Consider the following 22040-nt stretch of genomic DNA (forward strand, 5'->3'; position numbering starts at 1 on the left):
ACCTTTCACACTATAACAAGTCAATGTTGGGGAAGTTGAAATCCCCTTCTATCACTAACCTATTTTTTAAATAGTTCTCTGAAATTTGGCTACATATATGGCTCGTCCGTTTCTCGAACGGGCTATAGGGGGCTATAGTAGACTCCCAATTATGTGATGTGCCTTTTTGGTTTTTATGTTCTAATCCATATGGCTTCATTTGAGGAGTCCTTTAAGATGTCATTCCTCCTTAATGCTGTAATTGTTTCCTTGATCAATATTGTCCTTTTACTTCTTTCCGCCTCGCCTAAAGACCCTATTTCCTCCCCTATATATTTAGCTGTCAATCCTGTCCCGCCCTCAACTCATCTGCCTTAAACAGCCTGCAATTTCTATTTGCTGTCTCTTTTGTTCAATATTAAGCAAAAGGTTGGCTGTACCAGGTCCATGTGAAGTATTTGACTAATTTGAATGGTGATTGGTATTTTGAATTGCCCAGGAAATGAATTTGATTCCCCAAAGCAGACTGAAAAAGTGATGCACAAACAGTGCTGGCCTCGACCCAGATTTGTTCAGAGACCATACTGTGCCTACCTTTGTTTTTAAGCATTGCTTCAGTGTCTTTTTTTCATCCTTACAGAGATGTAATAAAAAGAATTGACCAATCGGAATTTGAGGGCTTTGAATATATTAATCCTTTACTGATGTCATCGGAGGAAACTGTATGAACGAGCTACATTTGAAAAGTGGGACTGTTCCACCTAGTTTGTCAAAGGTTGACTTCAGTGAGCTGTGGACTCAACTTCAACTCTCCAGTTGATGACTTTTTCCTAATTTACCTGCATGCAAGGTTATTGGATCTGGTGCAAGTTTTCCAAGAGTACTGCAAACCATGGTGACTGCTGCTGAGCAATGAAAGTTATTTCGGTGGCAAACTTCCACAAATAGCCACAGTTCCTCCTTATTTACTGGACATTGGTTCAACTGGCATCTTGTTAGTAAAGGGACGGCTACCTGATCTGTGCCTGCTTCCATGAAGGAATATTTTCTTTTCATTCCCTCAAAACAAGGAATTGTATGATGGCTTCTGTGAAGGAACTTGGAGACACTGCAGTTTTCTCTCTCTCTCTCTCTCTCTTTATAAGTAGACATTCGGAAGTTTGACCTCGAGAAAGAATGTACTATACTGTATTAGGAACAGTAGTATGGGTAACTACACCTTAAACTGTCATTGCCTTTGGACAACTGGCTAATGTGATTTATAAACCACTGACTCTAAGATATACAGAAGCAATAATGAACAAAACAAAGTGTTTATTGGATAATAATATACACTTGGATTAATCTGATGTAACATTGTGCAGTGGAGATCTAATCCAGAAATATTTTTATTAGTTGCTGAATCACGATTTCTCCTTAATTGCTGCTATACTATATAATGCCATGGAACATCTGGACTTCAATCAAAATTCACTGTTTTTATCCTATTGAATATGCAATAGTGTGACACAGCTGTACCTGATTTGTATTCATGATCATTCATACAGTTTTTTTAGAGCTGCATTGTAGATTACAACTAAAATTTTCCTCGAACATGTTTTTTTAGCTGTTTGTTAGACTTAGCCAAACATTAGTTGGAACTGTTTTCCATTTAGTTCTGTGATTGAGAGAATGGAATTTGTCACTTGTAAAGAAATACAGAACATAGTAGCTCATGTCTTTATATTGAAAAAAGTAAATTAAGCATGATAAAAGGGGATGTGTTAGAAATGGTTACCCTGCTTTATTCTGTATTTTAAAAGCTTCAAGTAGTGTAGACCATCCTTTAAACCTTAAATTTATGTCGCAACTAATGCCAAATTAGTGGGCACTTGGAAGGTTGATCTGAACCCCTAATTTCTAGATTTCTGGCTGCCAACAAACCAACAAAAAAAAAGCAATTTTAATTTTATAGACAATGTCTTGTCCTATGAAGTGACACATTAATTTTATTCCAGCATCACAAACTAAATTTATTTCAACATCAGCTTTTTTTCTACATTGCCATCAAAATCTACATTTAGTAGACTTATGTACAGTTCACTTTTATATTGAAAAATAGCCTGTAATGCAGAAATTAGGGTATTCCTATGTATGGATTCCAAAGATTTGTTTTGAGACAGTAAAGTGCCTAAATAAGTTTTCTGAACGGGTCAGATTTGTACTCTTAAAGATTAGTTATCACCAGAATCCAGGATAATGATCTACAGAGATATAGGAAAGAACAAAATATTAGGACTGTTGGTAGTGGAATTGCGACAACAAAGTACATACTTTACTTGTTAAGTTATTTTTGATGTGATTCAATCAGCTTCTAAAAGGAGAGGGTGGTAGCCCTGCATCATATGTGCATTATTTTATGGTATTGCGTTCTCCATTTTCCTGCCCCAGCCTTAAGAATAAAATAAGCTATTGTTTTAATTGATAAATAGCTGGTTAGTTTGAGTATTCTGGATTAGAAAAACATCTAATTTTTACTATGTGGAAATTATGAATTTAATTTGTTTTATTGTGGGTTGAAGCTTGCTGCCTCAACTACTCAATGTTGATATTTGTCTGTTAATTGCATATATTTTCTCTCTCCCTCATTTGCTCAAGTTTTATTTTTACATTTCACTGACAAACTATTGCACAATTAAAGGAAATATTCCCAAGGCTGGAAAATCCTATACCAAAATCATAAAATATTGTGCAATATGCAGCAGATCCATGAATAACAGAAACAAGACAATATACTCTAGGTGAATGGTTTACATCCAAAATTCCAACCTTCACTTCTAGATTTGTATTTCTGTTCTTAACAAATCTGCAAATTTTTACTTTTAAAAAAAGTGGACAGAAGCCTTGTTTTAAGCCTGCTTGAATGCACTTTGCTCAAACCCTAAACCTAGACTTCTGGAATTGGATTAAATTACTGCATATGCTTTCACCCACTCCTTTATTTCCATGGCATTATATATAATAGCTGGCACTGCACAGATCTTAGCCAGTCAGATCTCCAGCATTACCTAATATTAAGCCAGCTTCCAATTTTGATTGTCTATATAAAGATTGAAGTGTAAAGCAGTGGTTTCTTTCTGTTGCCAAATTCACTACCATTTGCAAGTTCATTCTTCTCCATTTTTGCTATGTAAGTGTGTGTGTGTGTGTGTGTCATTGAGACTGATTATATTGTGCTGAGGGGAAAAAATTATATTTTAAGTATTCCATTTTTTAAAATTTGAATATTATGAAGTATGTGTTCAAAATATGTGCTAATATCTTTCCATGGTCAGGCTAAATGGATATATAATCTCCAAAGGCAATATCAATAAAAGAGTGAGATTGTTCAGTTTTCAAGTAGAGCAAAGACTGAAAAGAATGTTTGATCCTTACTTCTCTTTTTGATGACTAAAAATACAAATAACAAACAAGCACAGAGTCAAGGCTACTTGGACTTTAAATTCCATTGAGTTTTTTTTGTTAAAATAGAAAATACTGGAAATGCACAAAATCAAGTCAGCATTTGAAAGAGAGGCAGATTACTATTTCAGGTAGAACCCCTTAGTTTGTGAAATAATTACCTTTTCTAGCAAAGAACATCAACCGCAAGGTCATCTCCAATATGAAACTGGGGATAGACTATCAGCAAAATGGTTAAACATTGTACCAAGTATCTGATTGGCTGACATATTTATAGAAACCTATATCACTTCAAGTCTCCCATTAATTCTGCCAAATTGTGAATTGTATTCTCAAATTTTCTTCCCCCAACCATGTCTTTTCATCCCATCCAGCTAAGAACAATCGCAACTGGTCAATTTACTCCAACAAACACATACAAATCTGTTGTTACTTCAGTAAAATAATGTTAGCATTGACATTGCCAAGAATAAAGCATCACTGGGTTCATTTCATGAAATATGTGCACTTTATATTTTACCATCTAAGAAAGTCAAATCCAAATGCTGCACTCGTGCAAGTATTGCCTGCATTTCCCCCATCCTGAAATTCAAACATTTGTGAGAGAGGACAATGGTATTAAAAGGTCTGCAACAAAATGTCCAGTGACAGAAGCTAGGTGTGATTGTATAATAATGTGTAATCCAGTTCAGCTATAGAACAGGTGAACTGTTATTGTTTATGAGAGGAATTAAAACTTCAGTCAAATGTATTTCATAGCCATTTATTTAAAAGTAAAAATCTAAGCACAAAAGGTTGCCCTCTTTAGCCCATTCTATCTGCCTCTTTGCTGGCTCCATTCCAAAATTATCTACATCGCATTAATTAATGTATATATTTAATATTCGTGATTGTGTTTTTTAAAAAATTATATCTTTTTTCCCCCTCAATCACCCACCATTTATTTGATCATTAGATGCTGCATTTCTCCCAATGCCCCCATTTGCTCATATTCCTGTATTTTTTTCTAAATATTACTCTTAAAAAGCTCATCTGAACTATTTTACTGCTATTATGATCTATTTTGCTGTCCTTAAACTGTTTCATATACCACTTAAATCTGTACGTGTCCATTTGCTAGTGATCAATCATCATAACAAATAAGCAAAATATTTGGGGAGATGGTTTGAAATGAAGGAGAATTGTTGCAAAAAAATTAATAACTGCAACTTAGTTTGCCCCAAACCATCTGTTTACATTTCATTTTGGAGAATTCCTAATTTGTAACCTGTGTACAGAATATTTTATATGGTGAATTGCAATGAGAGATTCTGCCTGAGGAAGAATAAATCAGTTTAGTCTGACCTATTAACAATCTAATACAATTCTGGTGCAAGTGTACAGTGGTCTAACTTTGATTAGTCCTTAATGAAAAATTAGAGCTAATTTAATGATTGTAAAATAGTGAAATGTTCATTGTAGTTATTTTGTACATGGCAGTTGATTTATGGGTGTGAATTGTACTGTTCTTGCCTATTCTCATAAAAAAAAGCCAATTTTAAAAAACCGTGTTCCACTCGAGGCGAATTTTTACTGTATAGGACTTGTTCAAATCAGTCTACAACACCAGTTAAGATATAGGACTAGCCTTGCACATTTGAATTAAACACTTGACTGAAAGTGTAATAATTTATTCAATACAGTATTTAGTTTGCGCTTTGTGTGTGGTATATTGCCAGGTTCTATAAATATTATTTAAATGGTCTCAGTATTTTGATATTCATAGATGCTGCAACTTCAGGAAGAGTCAGAGGAGATGGAATTAGCTGAAACTTTGCAAGGAGCAGTGCTTTTCAAGTTGGTTTCTACAACAATTTGTGGATTCTTCAAAAAGAATTTCTAGAACAAGAATAAATAAATGAAATCAAATCCTTGGACTTTGTATCAGCAAGGAATTCCTTACGTTTGTTATTCATCATTCAGATCCAGATAAACATTTTTTTCAGGCAATATTGCATTTGATTCAGAACTGCAAACAGAGGGAGAGAGGAATCTAAATGAAGAAGTTAAATCGTGAATTTGTTCCAGTCCATCAACATCTGAAAAGACTCTGAAAGTGTATTTACCCCATGCAAGATAAATTTTGCCAAACTCCACCCAGTGCACTGTCTTGTTGGTGGATCACAGATTGGCCCGAGAATGTTGAGATTTACCTGCTCCAGTCCAGTCAGAACTTTGGAACTTTCACCCACACATTTGTTCCCTCTTTTTTAAGATATGAATTAACTTTAAGTTCAGCATTTCCTGTTTTTAATCCAAGTATAAGTATCAAGCTACTCCTTACAACTTCATTTGGAAAGTAAGGAGGCATGGGACACAGGGAAACCTGTCTGGATACAGCATTGGCTGGCCCACACGAGACAGAGTAGTCGTAGACAAAGTATTCAGCCTGGAGCTCGGTGACCAGTGGTGTTCCGCAGGGATCGGCTCTGGGACCTCTGCTTTCTATGATTTTTACTAATGACTTGGATGAGGAACTGGAAAGATGGGTTAGTAAGTGTGCCAATGACAATAAGGTTGGTGGAGTTGTGGATAGTATGGAGGGTTGTTCGAGGTTGCAACGAAACATTGACAGGATGCAGAACTGCGCTGATTAAGTGACAGATGGAGTTCAACTTGGAAAAGTGTGAAGTCACTCACTTTGGAAGGTTGAATTTGAAAGCAGAATGCAAAATGCAGGGTTAAAGGCAAAATTCTTTGATAGTGTGGAGGAACAGAGGGATTTTGGGGTCCATGTCCATAGATCCCACCAAGTTACCACCCAAGTTGATAGGGTTTTACGGTGGTGTATGGTGTGTTGGCTTTATTAGCAGGGTATTGAGTTTTAAGAGCCACGAGATTATGCTGCAGCTCTATATAGTCCTGGTTAGACCACACTTAGAATATTGTGTTCAGTTCTGGCTGTCTCATTCTAGGAAAGATGTGGAAGCTTTAGAAAGGCTGCAGAGGAGATTTGCTAAGATGCTGCCTGGGCTGGAGGGCATGTCTTATGAAATGTTGAGGGAACTAGGGCTTTTCTCGGTGGAGGAAAGAATGAGAGGTGACATGATAGGGGTGTACAAGATGATGAGAGGCAAAGATAAAGTGGATAGCCAGAGACTTTTTCCCAGCATGGAAATATCTATCACAAGGGGGCATAATTTTAAGGTAACTGGAGGAAGGTTTATGGAATGCACTGCTAGCAGTGGTAGTAGAGTCAGATACATTAGGGACATTTAAGCGACTCTTGGATAGGCATGTGGAAGTTTGTGCAGTGGAAGGTATGTAGTTTGATCTGATCTTAGAGTAGGACAGAAGGCCAGCACAATAGCGAGAGCCGAAGGGCCTGTACTGTGCTGTATTGTTCTATGTTGGCCAGTGTAAAACTCAAGATAATCGTCTGCCAACTTCTACTCAGACAGATGACAAGCAATGCATGTTTGAGTGTCTCTGGTGTTTCCTGTTGAACCACAGTTATGGCTGGGAAATTTGCCAAGGATTTTCAAAACAGAACAAGAAAAAAAACTGGCTCCAGAGACTCAACAATTTTCTCCAAATGTCTGATTGAGTAGCTAGCTATGAGAAAAGCTAACAAGAGGCAGTGACCTAAACACTCATTCAATAACTAAAATCTTTTGGCTCGGGAGAATGCTGATTGTTTTTTTTTGTAGTAATTTGAGAGCAATGAAAATTGTTCCAGATTTATCACTCCGAACAAACAATGGAAAACAATACCCTATCATTATATGTTGTATGGAGTCCAATATGATAGGCACTGTTAAGAATGGCCTAGTACAAAATGACTAAGAGACTAGATCATAAAAAAAACACATTGGTGAGAAGTGATAAACCTTTCACCAAAGCTCCATACATTTATCTTAATTTCTTGCCAATTCTCATTTTGCATAATTACCTTTATCATATGCTCCAACAGGAAATCCACTAAATTTAAAAGATTTATGATCACAACTTTCAAGAGAATTCTACCTGACAATGTCCCAGAGACACCACTATCACTATTCCTGGATTTATCCTGGTTTCACCAGAACAGACCCTGCAGAGATGGAGGCACAATGGGTACAGTCAGAAAAGATTTGCCCTGGGAGCCTCAACATTGACTATGGACCAAATGAAGTCTCATGGATTCAGGTTAAACATGGGCAAGGAAATCGACTGCTGAATACCATGTACTATTCTCCCTTAGCTGATGAAAATGTGCTCCTCCATGTTGAACAACACAGAGGAAGATTGAAGGTAGCAAGGTCATAAAATGTGCTCTGGATGGGGAGTTCCAATTTCAGCAGCACAACTGATCAAACAGGTCCGGTTCTAAAGGGCATAGCTGCTAAACTGGGTATACAGCACGTGATGAGGGAACAAAAAGGAAAATTCATACCACTGGCCTCATCCTTACCAATCTACTGGCTCCAAATGCATCTGCTCGTGTTAGTTTTGATAAAAACGACAAACATACTGACCTTGTGAAGACGAAGTCACACCTTCATGTTCAGAATATCCTCCGTCATCCTGTGTGTCACAGATCTTGCTAAATGGAACAGACTTTGAACAGATTTAGCACCTTAAGATTTGGGTACCCTTGAGGCACTGGGCCATCAACAGCAGCAGAGTGGAATTCCAGAACAATCTGCAACCTCATGACCATACACATCCCCATTCAATCATTACCATCAAGCCAAGAGCAGCATCAGGCATACCCAAAAATGAGGTGACAACCTGGTGAAATTACCAAAAAGGACTACTTGCATGCCAACAGCATAAGCAGCAAGTGAAGACAGAGCTAAGTGATCCCACAACCAAAGGATTAGATCTGAGCTGCAGTCCTGCCACATCCAATCATGGCTGATGGTTGACACTTAAACAACTCTCTGGAGGAGGTGATTCCATAAATATCCCCATCCACAATGATGGAGAGGTCTAAAACAAAAGTGAAAAGGATAAGGCTGAAGCGTTTGTATCAAGTTTCAGCCAGAAGTACCAAGTGGATGATCTATCTTGGCTCTTCCAGTGGTCCCCAACATTACAGATACCAGTCTAGAGCCAATTTGATTCACTCCTTGGGATGTCAAAAAAAGTTTTTAAGGCATTGGATTCTGTCAAGCTATGGCCCTGACAACATTCCAGCAATAGTACTTTGTGATTGTGAACGCTTGCTGCTCCACTAGACAATCTGTTCCGGTATAGTTACAACACTGGCATCTACTGACACTGGAAAATTGCCCAGGTATGTCCTGTACATAAAAAGCAGGACAAATCTAACTTGGCCAATTAATGCTCCATCTGTCTACTCTCGATCACCAGTAAAATGATGGAAGGTTTCAACAACAGTAATATCTAGCAGGATCTGCTCAGTGAGTCTCAGTTTGGGTTCTTCCAGGGCCACGAAGTTCCTGACCTCATTACAACGTTGATTCAAACACGGACAAAAAGAGCTGAATTGCAGAGGTTAAGTGAGATTCCTTGATGTCAAGGCCACACCATCTGAGTGTGGCCTCAAGTAGCCCACGTAAGGCTGTAAATATTGGGTACCGGGGGCAAATTCCCCACAGGTTAGAGTCATACCTGGCACATAGGAAGATGGCTGTGGTTATTGGGATCATTCATCTCAGCTCCAGGACACCTCTGCAGGTGTTCTTCAGGGTAGTGTTCAAAGCCCAACCATCTTCAGCTGCTCATCAAGGACCTTACATCTATCATAAGGTCAGAAGTGGGGACGTTCGCCAATTATTGCACAATGTTCAGCTCAATTTGCAACGCCCAGATACTGAAGCAGTTCATGTTCAAATGCAACAAAACCTGGACAATATCCAGGCTTGAGCTGACAAGTGGCAAGTAATATTCATGCTACACAAATGCTAGGCAATGACTATCTCCAATAAAAGACAAACTAATTACTGCCCCCTTGACGTTCAATGGTGTTACCCAATACCTAATTTCCCCATCAATATTCTTGGGGTTACCATTGACCAGGAACTCAACTGGACTCACTACATAAGCAGAGGTAACAGAGGTGTTAAGAGTAGGTCAGAGGCTAAGAATACTGCGGCAAGTAATTTACTTTCCTGATTGTCCAAAGCCTGTCCACCATCTACAAGGTACAAGTCAGGAGTGTGATGAAATACTCCCCCACTTGCCTGGATGAGTGCAGCTCCAACAACGAGAAGCTTGACACCATCCAGGGCAAAGCAGCTTGCTTGATTGACACCACATCCACAAGTGTCCACGATCAACTTTCTGTAGTAGTAATGTACATGATGCACTGCAGAAATTCACTAAAGATCTTTAGACAGCACCTTCCAAACCCATGAACACTTCCATCTAGCAGGATATGGGAAAAATACATGGGAACACCACCATCTGCAAGTTCTCCTCCAAACCACTTACTTTCTTGGCTTGGAAATATTTTGCCGTTACTCAGCATTGCAGAGTTAAAATCCTGGAAATCCCTCCCGAAAGGCATTGTGGGTTAACCTACAGCAGGTGGACTGCATCACTTCAAGAAGGCAGCTCACCACTATCTTCTCAAGGGCAATAAATGTTGGTTAGACAGCCACATCCACATCCCACAAGTGCATACAGAGTATCAAAAAAAGTAACTGGGGTTTTAAAAGGGTCACTTGCTTGATGCTGCCAGACCTGCTAACAATTTCCAGTAATTTGTGTTTTTGGTTCTGATTTCCAGTATCCACAGTTCTTTTTGTTTATTTTATACAGGAAAAAAAAGCAAAGCAGGCATTTGAGTCATGTGACCCATTTTGGTTCAAAAGTACCCAGAACATGTGGATTTGGTTCTAGGGAGATAGGTACTGGATAAAGTTGGGCACAACAATTTAGAAGCAGAGTGTAAGTGACTAGGTAAGCCAGTGAGTTTTGAGGAAAGTTAGATAGACGAGCTGTTTGAGCTCTCTGGAACTTAACTTGTAAAATAACTTATCAGGTCCCTCACCATTCACAACCCATTCCTGTAGCCCTCCATGCCAACTTGACGCATTCTTTGATATTCTACTTATTCTGTCATTCAAACAGAACTCAACACCCTGCTGAGATACCTTTAGCTTTAAAAACTCAGCCAAATATTCACAACAATATAATAGTATTCCTTAGAAAAATGTCAAAGAGTTCTACTTAAACTACAAAACTAGATAGCTGCTTGTCAATCAAAGCAGTCCAGCAGAGGATATTTTTATTCTGAGACCTGCAGCATTTATAAAGAGCAGGGCATTTTTAAAAGGTTCAAATCATGACAATTATACTGACCTTATTCACTCCCTTCACTAATGACACAGTGCAGCAACAGCATATACCACCTAAAAGGTGCAATGTCAAAATTCACCGAAGTTGCTTGAACAGTTCCTTCTATTTCCACAACCTTTTACCTCCTCGAAAGATAACAGATAAATTACAGCCCCCCACCACCACCCACCCACGCCCCCCGCAACCTCTCTATCCTGACTTAGACTACTGTATATCACCACTCCTTCACTGTCGCTGGGTTAAAACCTTGGAACTCTTTTCCAACTAGTATTGTAGTTGTATCTGTACTCCAAGCAAGGACTACAGCAGTTGAAAATGGCTGCTTGCAACCACCTTCTCAAAGGCAGTCACAATAAATTTTGCCTAGCCAGCAATGTCTACGTACCCTGAACAAACAAAATTCACCCTTCAAGAGGGTTTATGTTTACTCTATTAATTCATGTTAACCACATTGTGGTTAAAGCCATTAGAACAATTAAAAAGCAATATGTTTGACTATGATTATGCTCAGTTTTGGTTTTCCTTGTCTGAAATATAGCCTACACTTTTCCCCTACCAGCAAAAATTGGATCAGTCTAATAAAACAGAGGCAGATCTTCCAGATTGCCATCACCCACCATTTTAAAGGTCCATAGCGTCTTCCTGCAAAAGTCCAACCCCCTCTATTTGATGACTCTGGAAAAAACCATGTCCAGCCTCAGGATTAGTCGTTGTGCAACTGGCTTTCCTTGACCTTTCAAAGATGAACAACATCATAAGTTAAACTATTCATTTTTAACTAAAACCTTGCACACTGTAAACAGTTTCTCTCTGCTAAGCAAGTTTTAATTGCATATACTTCTCCTGACTTATTATTACAGACACAAGGCAAATGGCATCCAGGCATTCTTTCCAAGCTCAAGTGATTTCCATTCTAAAAGTGGACACACTTTTTAAAGTTATATGTTTAATAAAGTGTACAGATTTCTTCATTGAGGCTTAAACTGGATATTCCCTCAACTTGAAAGAAGCTGAAATGAACATAAAAAGTTATTTCAGATGTAAAATGAAGGAGCCTGAAAGTGGAACCCTTGAAAAACGTGCTACTCCAATTTTTAAACTTGTGTATCTTGCTTGAGATTAACCTTTCGACAACAATCCTGATCACAAAAGGTAAGCACTTCAGTTTAATAAATTGGTCACCCCAAAATATTCACTATTTACATATTACAGATCAGTTTATTAGTTTCAGAAATGCTATCCAATCAGTAACTTAGTAATATGGCTCATCCTACTATTGAGACGACTTGGTCATTTCAGATATGGATATGGTAAAGGAGCAATAATACATCCAACAAGCTCTATGTTATGGCATGTCAAATCATCCAGGGATCCCTTATTTGCCAAAAGCCTCTTTGGGAAATACCGTTTATACTTGTATATAGGTTGATCTCATGCATAGGTCGACACCTTATTTTTGACCAAAAGGTCTCGTATTTTCCATATACCGTGTATAAGTTGACCCTACTATATCACGTTATAAACGACTTACACAGGAACCTGCAGGTTCCCACTAACCCACTTAAAATGAAATCATATTCATTCATTCATATCGGCAACTCTACTCATCACTCTTTGTTTACTGTTTTGCATCTCCATTCATTCATAACTCTACTTAACTGACTAACACGAGGGGTCATAGTTTTAAGCTGGTTGGAGGAAAGTATAGAAGGGATGTCAGAGGCGGGTTCTTTACACAGAGAGTTGTGAGAGCATGGAATGCATTGCCAGCAGCAGTTGTGGAGGCAGGGTCATTGGGGACATTTAAGAGACTCCTGGACATGCATATGGTCACAGAAATTTGAGGGTGCACACATGAGGATCAGTGGTCGGCACAACATCGTGGACTGAAGGGCCTGTTCTGTGCTGTACTGTTCTATGTTCTACTTACCGCACTTGGTTTACTACAGCACATTTTGATTCATCATTCAGACTGGTATTACGTCTATTGGTACTTATCACACTTTGTTCACCAAACATCCAAATGTTATTATCTTTAAAAAGTCAATCATTTTATTTGTGCCGCTGTATCTGAATAAACATGAGATGATATATCAGCTACATACTGGGTGGGTATATCTTTATATCTTTAATTCTTTGACAAATTTGTTAACGCTGTTGAGGTTCATAACATACAAGAGTAAATGGGAGGCAACAGAAGAATTTGGTAGGAAAGTTCAAGACACTTACACATTCGGAATTTAATAAATGTTCCATTTTAAGTGTGCCATTATACCAGGCCATGACAATGTTGAACAGTGTGATTTTTCAGGACTCAATGAATCTTTGACATGTTAAATTTTCGTACCGTTCTCTTGCTTTTATCTGGTAATTACCTTAACCGTAATTCATTGTGTTTTACTTCTTTACCCGGGATTTGATAGTTATGCAATCAATCAAATCAACTTGTGCTAATATAGTACTTCAAACTGCAGCATGAATTTCAGCCCCTCAAAACTTGTGCCCGTATATTAGTCGACCCTCTAAATTGAACTTTTAAAAATAGTCTTAAAAATTCAACCTATACATGAGTATATACAGTATGCATGTGTAGAAAGGACATGTGTAAGTGAGCCTTCCTGCAGATAATAGTCTGACAACAATCTATTGTAGCAGATAAAATATGACAAATGGGCACATATACTGGAGGATACTGGTACCCAGTAAGGAGTCATTATTTTCAGAAGGTGGAGTTATTATAGTATTAAAAATTGCAGATTTTGCTAAGCAAGCAATCAAGCGTGAAAAGATTTAGTCAACCTCTTCAAGGATGTTATGAAACTCCAATAAGGTTTAACTTTATTGCAGAAACTCAGTCATGACTTATACCGACTTTCTGGCCCACAGTGGAGAAACTACCACTGCATCATAAAAACCTTGCAAAAAAAAGTAAGTATATGCTAACAGTAAATGTCTAAAGTAAAGGGCATTCTACCCTTATCCAAAACAATTATATGTTGAAAATAACACTTGGATGATCTATAGTTAGAAATAACTAACAACTAAAATGTGCTGAATAGTTAGGGAGTTCTTATAATCAAAGATGTGTAAATGCAAAGGAAAATGGAATATCACCACAAATGCAATCTGCACTTTATTTATCGACCCTTTGCATTGTGTACAAGCTGTTTTAACATGGTGCTCTTTTGTCCAAGTAATTACCATATCACATCTTCTGTGCTTTCAGAGAGGCATTTGGCGAGATGGTTATCGACTTCCAACACAGAGAATCTGAAAAAAAAACCATTCTCTACTCAGTGCAACTCAGGAAAATTAACTCCCATTCTTGAACAGTGTGCAATATGAGGGATACAAGTTAAATGAAGTAAATAGCTAAGTATGGAACTCTTCTTTGTCTCAGCATGGCCCCTGAAAGGAAAATGCAAGTTCAAGTTCAGGACTTTTATTTAAGTTTGTATAACAAATTAGAGGTTGGTTTAACTTTATTGCAGAAACTCATTCACGAAACAGAAATAACATTGGTACTCTTATTTTCAGTAGAGGGAACCAATTCCTAGCGTGCTTCAGGAATTTTACCAAATCACAATCAAATTTATTTCCATAAACTATGCATCACTATTCCATAATTATCAGGCAGCAATTATTTATCATTTTGACTCCAGACATACTGAAAGTTGTTATAATTTACATGGAGGAACTAGTTGTTCAAGGAATATCTGGCACTTGCAACGGTGTCCCCAGCTAGTCAGCAACTTTGAGAGATCAGGGAAAAAAAACCACAATAAAGTTTGACTGTAACTGAAAGGCAAAGTGAAAGTTTATTTTTTAACCAGCAAGTTCAGACATGTAATAACACATCTCTGTGGCAGCTGGGTTAAAAAGTTCTATATCAATCAAGCTGTTCATCTAATGTTCTCTGTAGTTGGAGATATTGTAGCAATATCAATCTCGATTGTTTGTACAATGAAAAAGCTTAAGGACGATTGATTAGGACAATGTAGCAGTGAAACCTTTTAGTCCCAATAAAATTGAAATCATCGTCCAGGAGGCAGTCTCTCTTAGTTATTAATTTCAGCTGCAACCATGATGTAAAAAGAATTGAAGCTGCATCAGTGAAATGAAGTACTTTTTTTAGAAAGTACTTAAAAACAAAAAAAAGTTAGCCTGCTTTGGTCGTAAGGTGGTCAAAACAATTTGATTTTCTTCTCAGATAGCTGTGGATGTATATTTTATGATTATGCAGTGGCCCTTGCTGGATAGGATGCAAATATATGGTCTTCAGCTTAGCCCTGGGTCAACTGATAACAGCCCAGCTAATATGTAATCTGGTTGATTAAGCTAGGAGTTTCTGTGAAACTGTACCCTTGCAAAGAAATAACTCCTCCAGAAAAACAATGGTGAAAAGCTTAAAAATACTTGTCAGTCTTTATACATGTAGGCTATATAAACAGAATGTTGTCGGAGCATAGGAACAGGAGGAGGCCATTCAGCCCCCTCAAGCCTGTTCCATCTTCAATGAGATCACGGCTGATCTCTGGCCTAACTCCATATACCTGCTTTTGGCCCATATCCCTTAATACCTTTGCTTAACAAAAAAAAATTACCTATCTCACATTTAAAATTACTGATCCTGCATCCATTGCCATTTAGAGTCATAGAGTCAGAGTCATACAGCATGGAAAAAGACCCATGAGTCCAACTTGTCCATGCCGACCAAGTTTCTCAAACTATATTAGCCCCATCTGCTTACGTTTGGCCCAGATCCCTCCAGAGCTTTCCTATTCCTATACCTATCCAAAGGTCATTTAAATGTTGTAACAGTACCTGCATCTATCATTTCCTCTGGCAGTTTACTCCACACAAACCAATCTCTGTGGAGAAAGTTGCCCTGCTGGATGCTTTTAAATCTTTCTCCTCTCAATCTTAAAAATATGCCCCCTAGTTTTGAACAACCCACCCGAGGGAAAAGACCTTTGCTATTCACCTCATACATGCCCCTTGTGATTTTATAAACCTCTATAAAGGTCACCGTTCAACCTCCTTCGCTCCAGTGAAAATAATCCCAGCCTACGTAGCCCATCCTACTAGACAGTTCCAAATATCTACTGCCCTTTGTGTGTAGAATTGCTTTATAACATCTCTTCTAAATAATTTGCCACTAATTTGCACCCTAGTTCTAGAATCATCAACCAGTGGAAATATTTATCATTATCTTTTCCTATTAATATCTTGAAAACTTCAATCAGATCACCCCTTAACCATCTAAATTCTAGAGAAAACAGACCTAATTTGTGTATTCTCTCCTCATAACATAACCTTTGAAGTCCAAATATTATTCTTGTTGCATTCTCTCTAACACTTATATTCTTCCAAAGGTATGGTGTCCAGACCTATTCACAGGACTCCAAACGGGGTCTAATTAGGGTTTCTAAAACTGGAGCATAACTTCTGCATCCTTGTACTGCAGCCCTCTAGAATATAAAGGCCAGCATTCTATTAGCTTTCTTGATTATTTTCTGCACGTTTGTGACATTTTAAAGATTGTGCATCTGAACCTCCAATTCTCTTTGGACACCCATTATACTTAATTTCATACCATCTAGGAAGTATGCTGATCTATCCCTTCTCGGTCCAAAATAAGTAAACTCACACTTGCTTATGTTGAACTCCATATGCCACATTTTTGTCCATTCACTTAAAGTATCAATATCCCTCTGTAATTTTATATTATCATCTACACTGTCCATAATGCTGTCTAACTTTATGCCATCAGCAAATTTAGATAAATTCAATGCCATTATCCAAGTCTTTTAATAATGTCACATTCAATTCCACAGAAAAGAAAGCCATTCAGCTCTAATGCCAATTGGAACTCTGCTCTAATTTCATAGGACTTTCAATGTTATTTTTTCTCTCCAGGTCTTCTTGATTGATTGAGTAGCTTTATTAACTGCTTCAGTTAACAGCAGCCTATATTCTAAGATCACTGAAAATCTCCTTGTAATTCCTCCCTCTTATGCTCATGCCCAAACCAGTAGCCAGTGGAATTTGTTTTTGCTACTTATCTTCTCAAATTATTTGTACATTTTGAATCTATATTATGCTTGCTTCAGTGATTACAGAACTAGATTTTTTTTTAAGGCTGCAATCATAACCACATCCCTTCATCTGACTCCAACCTAATAAGTTTACAATGCACTATTTGCATAACTAATATCTTTCTATAAAGAGGTCAGTGTGGCAGTCCTGTGTATGTGTACACACTAAACGTCTGTTTGCACACACAACAACTTGATGAAAATATGGTATACCTAAACATGCCACAACTGTTCGCTTTTACAGCTATATCCTATTTACACAGTTAGTAATCATACCTTGGAGACACAGCAATGTATTTTTTTTCTTTCTGGCTTAATACTGGTGAAGGGAAGTATCTAGTAGAAAACTCAATCCTGATAAACTTTTAGTGACCTTAAATGAACTTTCTGCCAATTTACTGTGAGAAGGTGCTGCATCCAGCTCAAAGAGAACAACAGTTTCTGTGCATTGGAAATTCATGTAAAAGTGTGATAATAATGATCAAAAGTTGAAAAATGCATCATAAAAATGTGCACTTATCATTACTGATCAGAAGTTTGATAAAGATTATGCCTCATCTAATTATTGGAAAGATCTACAAAATTGTTCCCATCCAGTGCTAAGTTAGCAACCTCAGTCATACAATTGCATGGCCACTTAGTGTCTCACTTAAAGCATCCATCCATCAGGTATGAACCCAGACAGGGAATTCCCACAAGTTGCTCAACCATGGGAGATGCAACACACACCCAATTCTATTGTTGTTTGAATACATTCAAGTCGAGATTTCTAGTCTGCAAACATGTGGAAACTCAGGCTGATGTCAAGCTCCTCATTTATAGAGACACAAAATCGAAGCTGTGAAGTTACTGGTGTTAAGGTTTAAACTGATTAAATTACAGATTACATAGTTCTCTCTGTGATTCAAAGACTAATGGAGAACAAATCAGTAGAAAAGCTATGTTTGAAGACTTCTAACTCAAGTTGTGTTTCTGTCTGTATAACTCTGTGTTTCTTTTGTTTCTGTTCAGTAAAAAAGGTACCCATTGGCACTACTAGAAAATGAGGGAATATTTTCAGAATCCTGGAGAATATTTTCTCTCCAAATTGCTATCAGATTGACTGTTAATCCATCTAACTGCCATTTGTGGAATCTTGCCGCATACAAATTGGCTGCTACTTTTAACTACAAAACAGTCATTGTATTTGAAAGTAATTTACTGAATGTGAAGTACATGAAAATATTTCTGACAAGCAAGACAATAGGTTTCCAGTATCACATTCATTTTGCTGACATTGTGGAAAAATGAATAATGTTAACTTTAAAATGCTGAACGGGAAGCAGAGGATCAAAAGAGACAAAAGAAAGAACATAAAACTATACTGAAAAAAACATGACGCAAAATGTTGAAGAGAACAGACTAAAAAGGAATATATGCATTAAATATTACACATACTGCGTTAGATGTAGTATCACAAGGAAACAATTACTATTTACTTGTAATTCTCAACAGTAATATTGGAGAGAGAAGAATACATTTGTGGTGTGAGCCAGAAAAAAGGAATAGGGTCTTTTTTTAGTGCAACTTTGCCTTTTTTCGTGATTGGCAGCACACCCTGGTGGCAACTAAGTATTGCTATGAAGTGTGTAATGATAACCTCTACGGATTACAGGGCTGGAATTCACTCATGGGGAGGGCATCAGATGACAACATTACACCACTGAAACTTTTGAGATTTAAAGAAAGAGATATGTATACATTACAAAATGAAAGATAGGAAAAATAACAGAGAAAGCAAGAGTTAGAGAAATTGAACTATTCTTTTATCAGAAACCATGTGTTCCAACAATTTTAACATCTTCAGTACTTATACTTGTCTGTTACAAGACAGTATAATGTCGTTTGTTAAAGGCAAGTCAGATTAAGCACATAATGTATTTCTGCTTCTACTGAGAAAAATACCCACGGTAGATAAATATTCATGTACAGAATAACAACCCAAAGAACTCCACAAATGGTGTTTCAAATAAGCGAGCAGAGGAGTTGAATACCCCATGTCCATTCCTTATTTTTGCTAAATGTGGCGTTCCCAGCAGAGCCAAGGAGAGAAATCATGGACACTGATCTTTCTTGGGTTTCCAGGCCCCTTTATCCACCCCTGCTTTCAATCCTCAACAACTTCTATTAAGTACCTTCACAATATTCTTTAGAGTCTATAAAATAGAACAGTACAGCACAAAGGTCATTCAGCCCATTGACACTGCACCTACCCCTTTCCCTTTTCTCCAAGTATCCAATTTTTTAACACTAACTTAATATCCGCCACACAACCAGGGAGGGAGTGCATTCCAAATCTTAACCATTCGTTTCTGAGAACAGCTATTATTTATTCTGTTTAAAAACTTCATAATTTTATACATTTCCAGCCAATCCCCTCAGGCATATTGACTCTAGGAAGAATAAACTTAACTTCTCCATAAACTCTCATCCCTGGAGCCTTCTTTGTAGATTTCCTCTGAATCTCTGCACACTTTCAACAAAATGTTGATGTATTTGTACTCAATGCTTGCCTTGTGTATAGAGCCATAACTTTACAAGACACCACAGCATTTAAATTGGCACATGACAACAGGCATAAGTCAGCAACAAGTTTCTTCTCCCAAAATAACTAGCAGATATTTTTATACAGAAAATACCATCACCTTAAAAACACCTTCTGCAGATTAGTAAAGTCATACCATTTCCTGCTGGAACATTCCAAGCAATTAACATAGATCTCACCTTAAATTCAAATGTAAATTGATATACTGTTCAATGTAAAAGCATTTACTAGATATTCCTCATGCAGTTGCTACTGAAAATTTGTAGCCTTCAGCTAGATTTCACATTCATTTATAAGGAATTGATTACTTTGGTGATTTCATGATTTGCTGACTCCCAGTTGGTTCATTATTTTTTTCATATGTTTAAAATTAGTCTCTATCATGTGCAGGATCCTTTTCCCCTCCATCTTGTAGACGTATTCTATCTCCATTGGATCTTCCAATCTCACTTGCAACCTCCTTCTCAACCCCCTTCGCTCCCTTGCACACTCCTCCTTTCCCAAGACTCCCAACCCTACTATGCAGCCACTTCCTTTTCAACCATGTTTTCCCCTTGCAGCCTGCTCCTTCCTCCTCATACTCCTTACAACTTCCTTCTCCCTGCCATCCCCATCACTGACAACAGGCAGCATTCCCACGACTCAATGGATTATAATCTCTGGACCTGGTTCCTGGCAAGGTCAAAACAATGACTGCAGATGCTGGAAACCAGATTCTGGATTAGTGGTGCTGGAAGAGCACAGCAGTCCAGGCGGCATCCAAGGAACTTCGAAATCGACGTTTCGGGCAAAAGCCCTTCATCAGGAACCCGAGGCCTGGGGCTGGCAATCTGCCCATGACCCAGCTCCCTGTGGCAATGCTAGCAGCCAACCCAGCTCCCAGTAGCAAATCCAGAAGCCTGGTTCTGATGGACAGTAACTCAATCAACTTATTCATTGTAGCCTTCCTAGTTGCTCCTTCGTCATAGGTTGGTTTTCGTCCATGTTTGGTGCTGATACATTTATAAGCAGTCAGTGATTACAGGAGCAAGAGAAAGACAGAAGTTTGATTGGAGGAGCAGCTCCTCATCAATTGTCTCTCTCTCTCTCTGTCTCAGGTACAGAGATAACTTTGCTCTGTTCTGACTGGTTGCTAGGGAAGGAGTGAGGATGTTGCCTCACTCTCTGTAAACATAGTCCCCAGTGTTTTGCACTGTGTGTTGCCCCTTCTTCTGGGCGCTGGTTCTTAGCAGGGTAGTGACTCTGTATTTACATTTCTGAGTTCAAGAAGGTCAAGTTTGCTAAAGTTCCTACTTTTACAGCTATCTGATGATACTTGTTTGAAACTCCATGCAAATCACAGAGATGTACAGCACGGAAACAGAGATGTACAGCACGGAAACAGACCCTTCGTCCATGCTGACCACATATCCTAAACTAGTCCCCGTTGTGATTTTCTCCTGCACTGTAAAATATTCTAATTTATTCAATGTCTTTGTTCACATACAAAGAGTGGACTTGGAGTAGTATGTGGCTATCAAAACTCAGAGGGAGCAAGTGTGAAAACATCTTCAGGAGTGGAAGAACAAGCAGCCAGGAAAATGTTTGTATTGTTGGGAGCAACTGCGGAAATCTTGATTATTTACTTAAGTGTCATTTCAATCAACAAGGCAAATAGAATGCTGTACTAACATTAAATCACTAAATCTAAAAATCTATCAAAGCATAAATGCTCCCAGAACAAGAAACCAATCAACCTGGCTGGGTTTTTGCTGAAAAATTGTGAAACACTTCAAAATGAATCACACTGCCTTGGTCTTCCAGCCCCTTTGCTTCAAAAATTAATTATTTTTTTTTTACATTTTACAACTGCACTTATACATTTAACATAGCTTACCCAATTCTTATAAAGGTCTATTATTTATTATTGCAGAGCTTCTGATAGACAGTGATCTCCTTCATTCTAACTGAATGAGTTTAGCCAGAATTTCTTCTTTTATTTTCAAGAGCATTAAAGCTAGAAACAAAACTTTATATTCATTTTGACATTTTTGCTACAATTGATGATTGCAATAATTTCCTCCAATAGTACTAAACCACAATGAACTGCAGGGACATGGGGCTATATTTCAAATTTATTACAATAAAAGTCATTTATTTATATGGTAGAGCTACATGGTTTTACAAGCTATGTATTTCTGTCTTTGTACCATTTGTTTCCATATTTCATAATTATTCTGGTTGAGGAATAATATTGCTCTAATGTAAAGAATAGGAAACAGCTGAGAAACATTGCTCATGATAAATGGGCAAGAGAGTGAACAATATAAGCTATGACCTCACTGCTGGGATTTGGCCTCTCTTGTAAATGGTAATGTCACTGCTTAACATTGTGAAACGGTGGCTATATGAAGATGGCCACCACAGTACAGAAGGTCATTCTGCCCATATGCCTGTGGCAGATATTTGAGACAGTACTCCAATTCATCCTACTTAACTGCTCTTTCCCAATAGTCCTGTAATTTATTTTCTGCTTTAAGAACCTCCATCTCATCAGATAATTAAAAATCCCTTCATATCTCCAACGTCATATTTTGCAGTCCTAAGAAATCCAGAATCCTTCTGAACACCAATATTTAACATTTTCTCTCCATGAAAAAAAAATTCTG

The 22040-nt window shown here is 37.8% G+C and overlaps 2 protein-coding genes across 7 annotated transcripts in view; one reads left to right on the forward strand and one right to left on the reverse strand.

Moving 5' to 3' along the window:
• Positions 1-13633, forward strand: part of prkcz (protein kinase C, zeta) — a 428930-nt gene extending 415297 nt beyond the window's left edge. For 4 of the 6 annotated variants that reach the window (XM_072586279.1, XM_072586282.1, XM_072586281.1 and 1 more), the window contains one exon: positions 620-5296. In XM_072586279.1, the coding sequence (XP_072442380.1) occupies positions 620-707 (88 nt within the window). In that variant the 3' untranslated portion in view covers positions 708-5296. Of the gene's footprint in view, positions 1-619; positions 5297-13557 lie in introns of those variants that run through there. The other 2 variants (XM_072586280.1, XM_072586278.1) reach the window with 2 other exon arrangements.
• Positions 13519-22040, reverse strand: part of LOC140486982 (uncharacterized) — a 30670-nt gene continuing 22148 nt past the window's right edge. Inside the window, exon 4 of the mRNA XM_072586284.1 lies at positions 13519-13980. Within this exon, the coding sequence (XP_072442385.1) occupies positions 13908-13980 (73 nt within the window). The 3' untranslated portion in view covers positions 13519-13907. The remainder of the gene's footprint in view (positions 13981-22040) is intronic.

Source organism: Chiloscyllium punctatum, chromosome 16 (assembly GCF_047496795.1).
Source record: "Chiloscyllium punctatum isolate Juve2018m chromosome 16, sChiPun1.3, whole genome shotgun sequence".
NCBI lineage: Eukaryota > Metazoa > Chordata > Chondrichthyes > Orectolobiformes > Hemiscylliidae > Chiloscyllium > Chiloscyllium punctatum.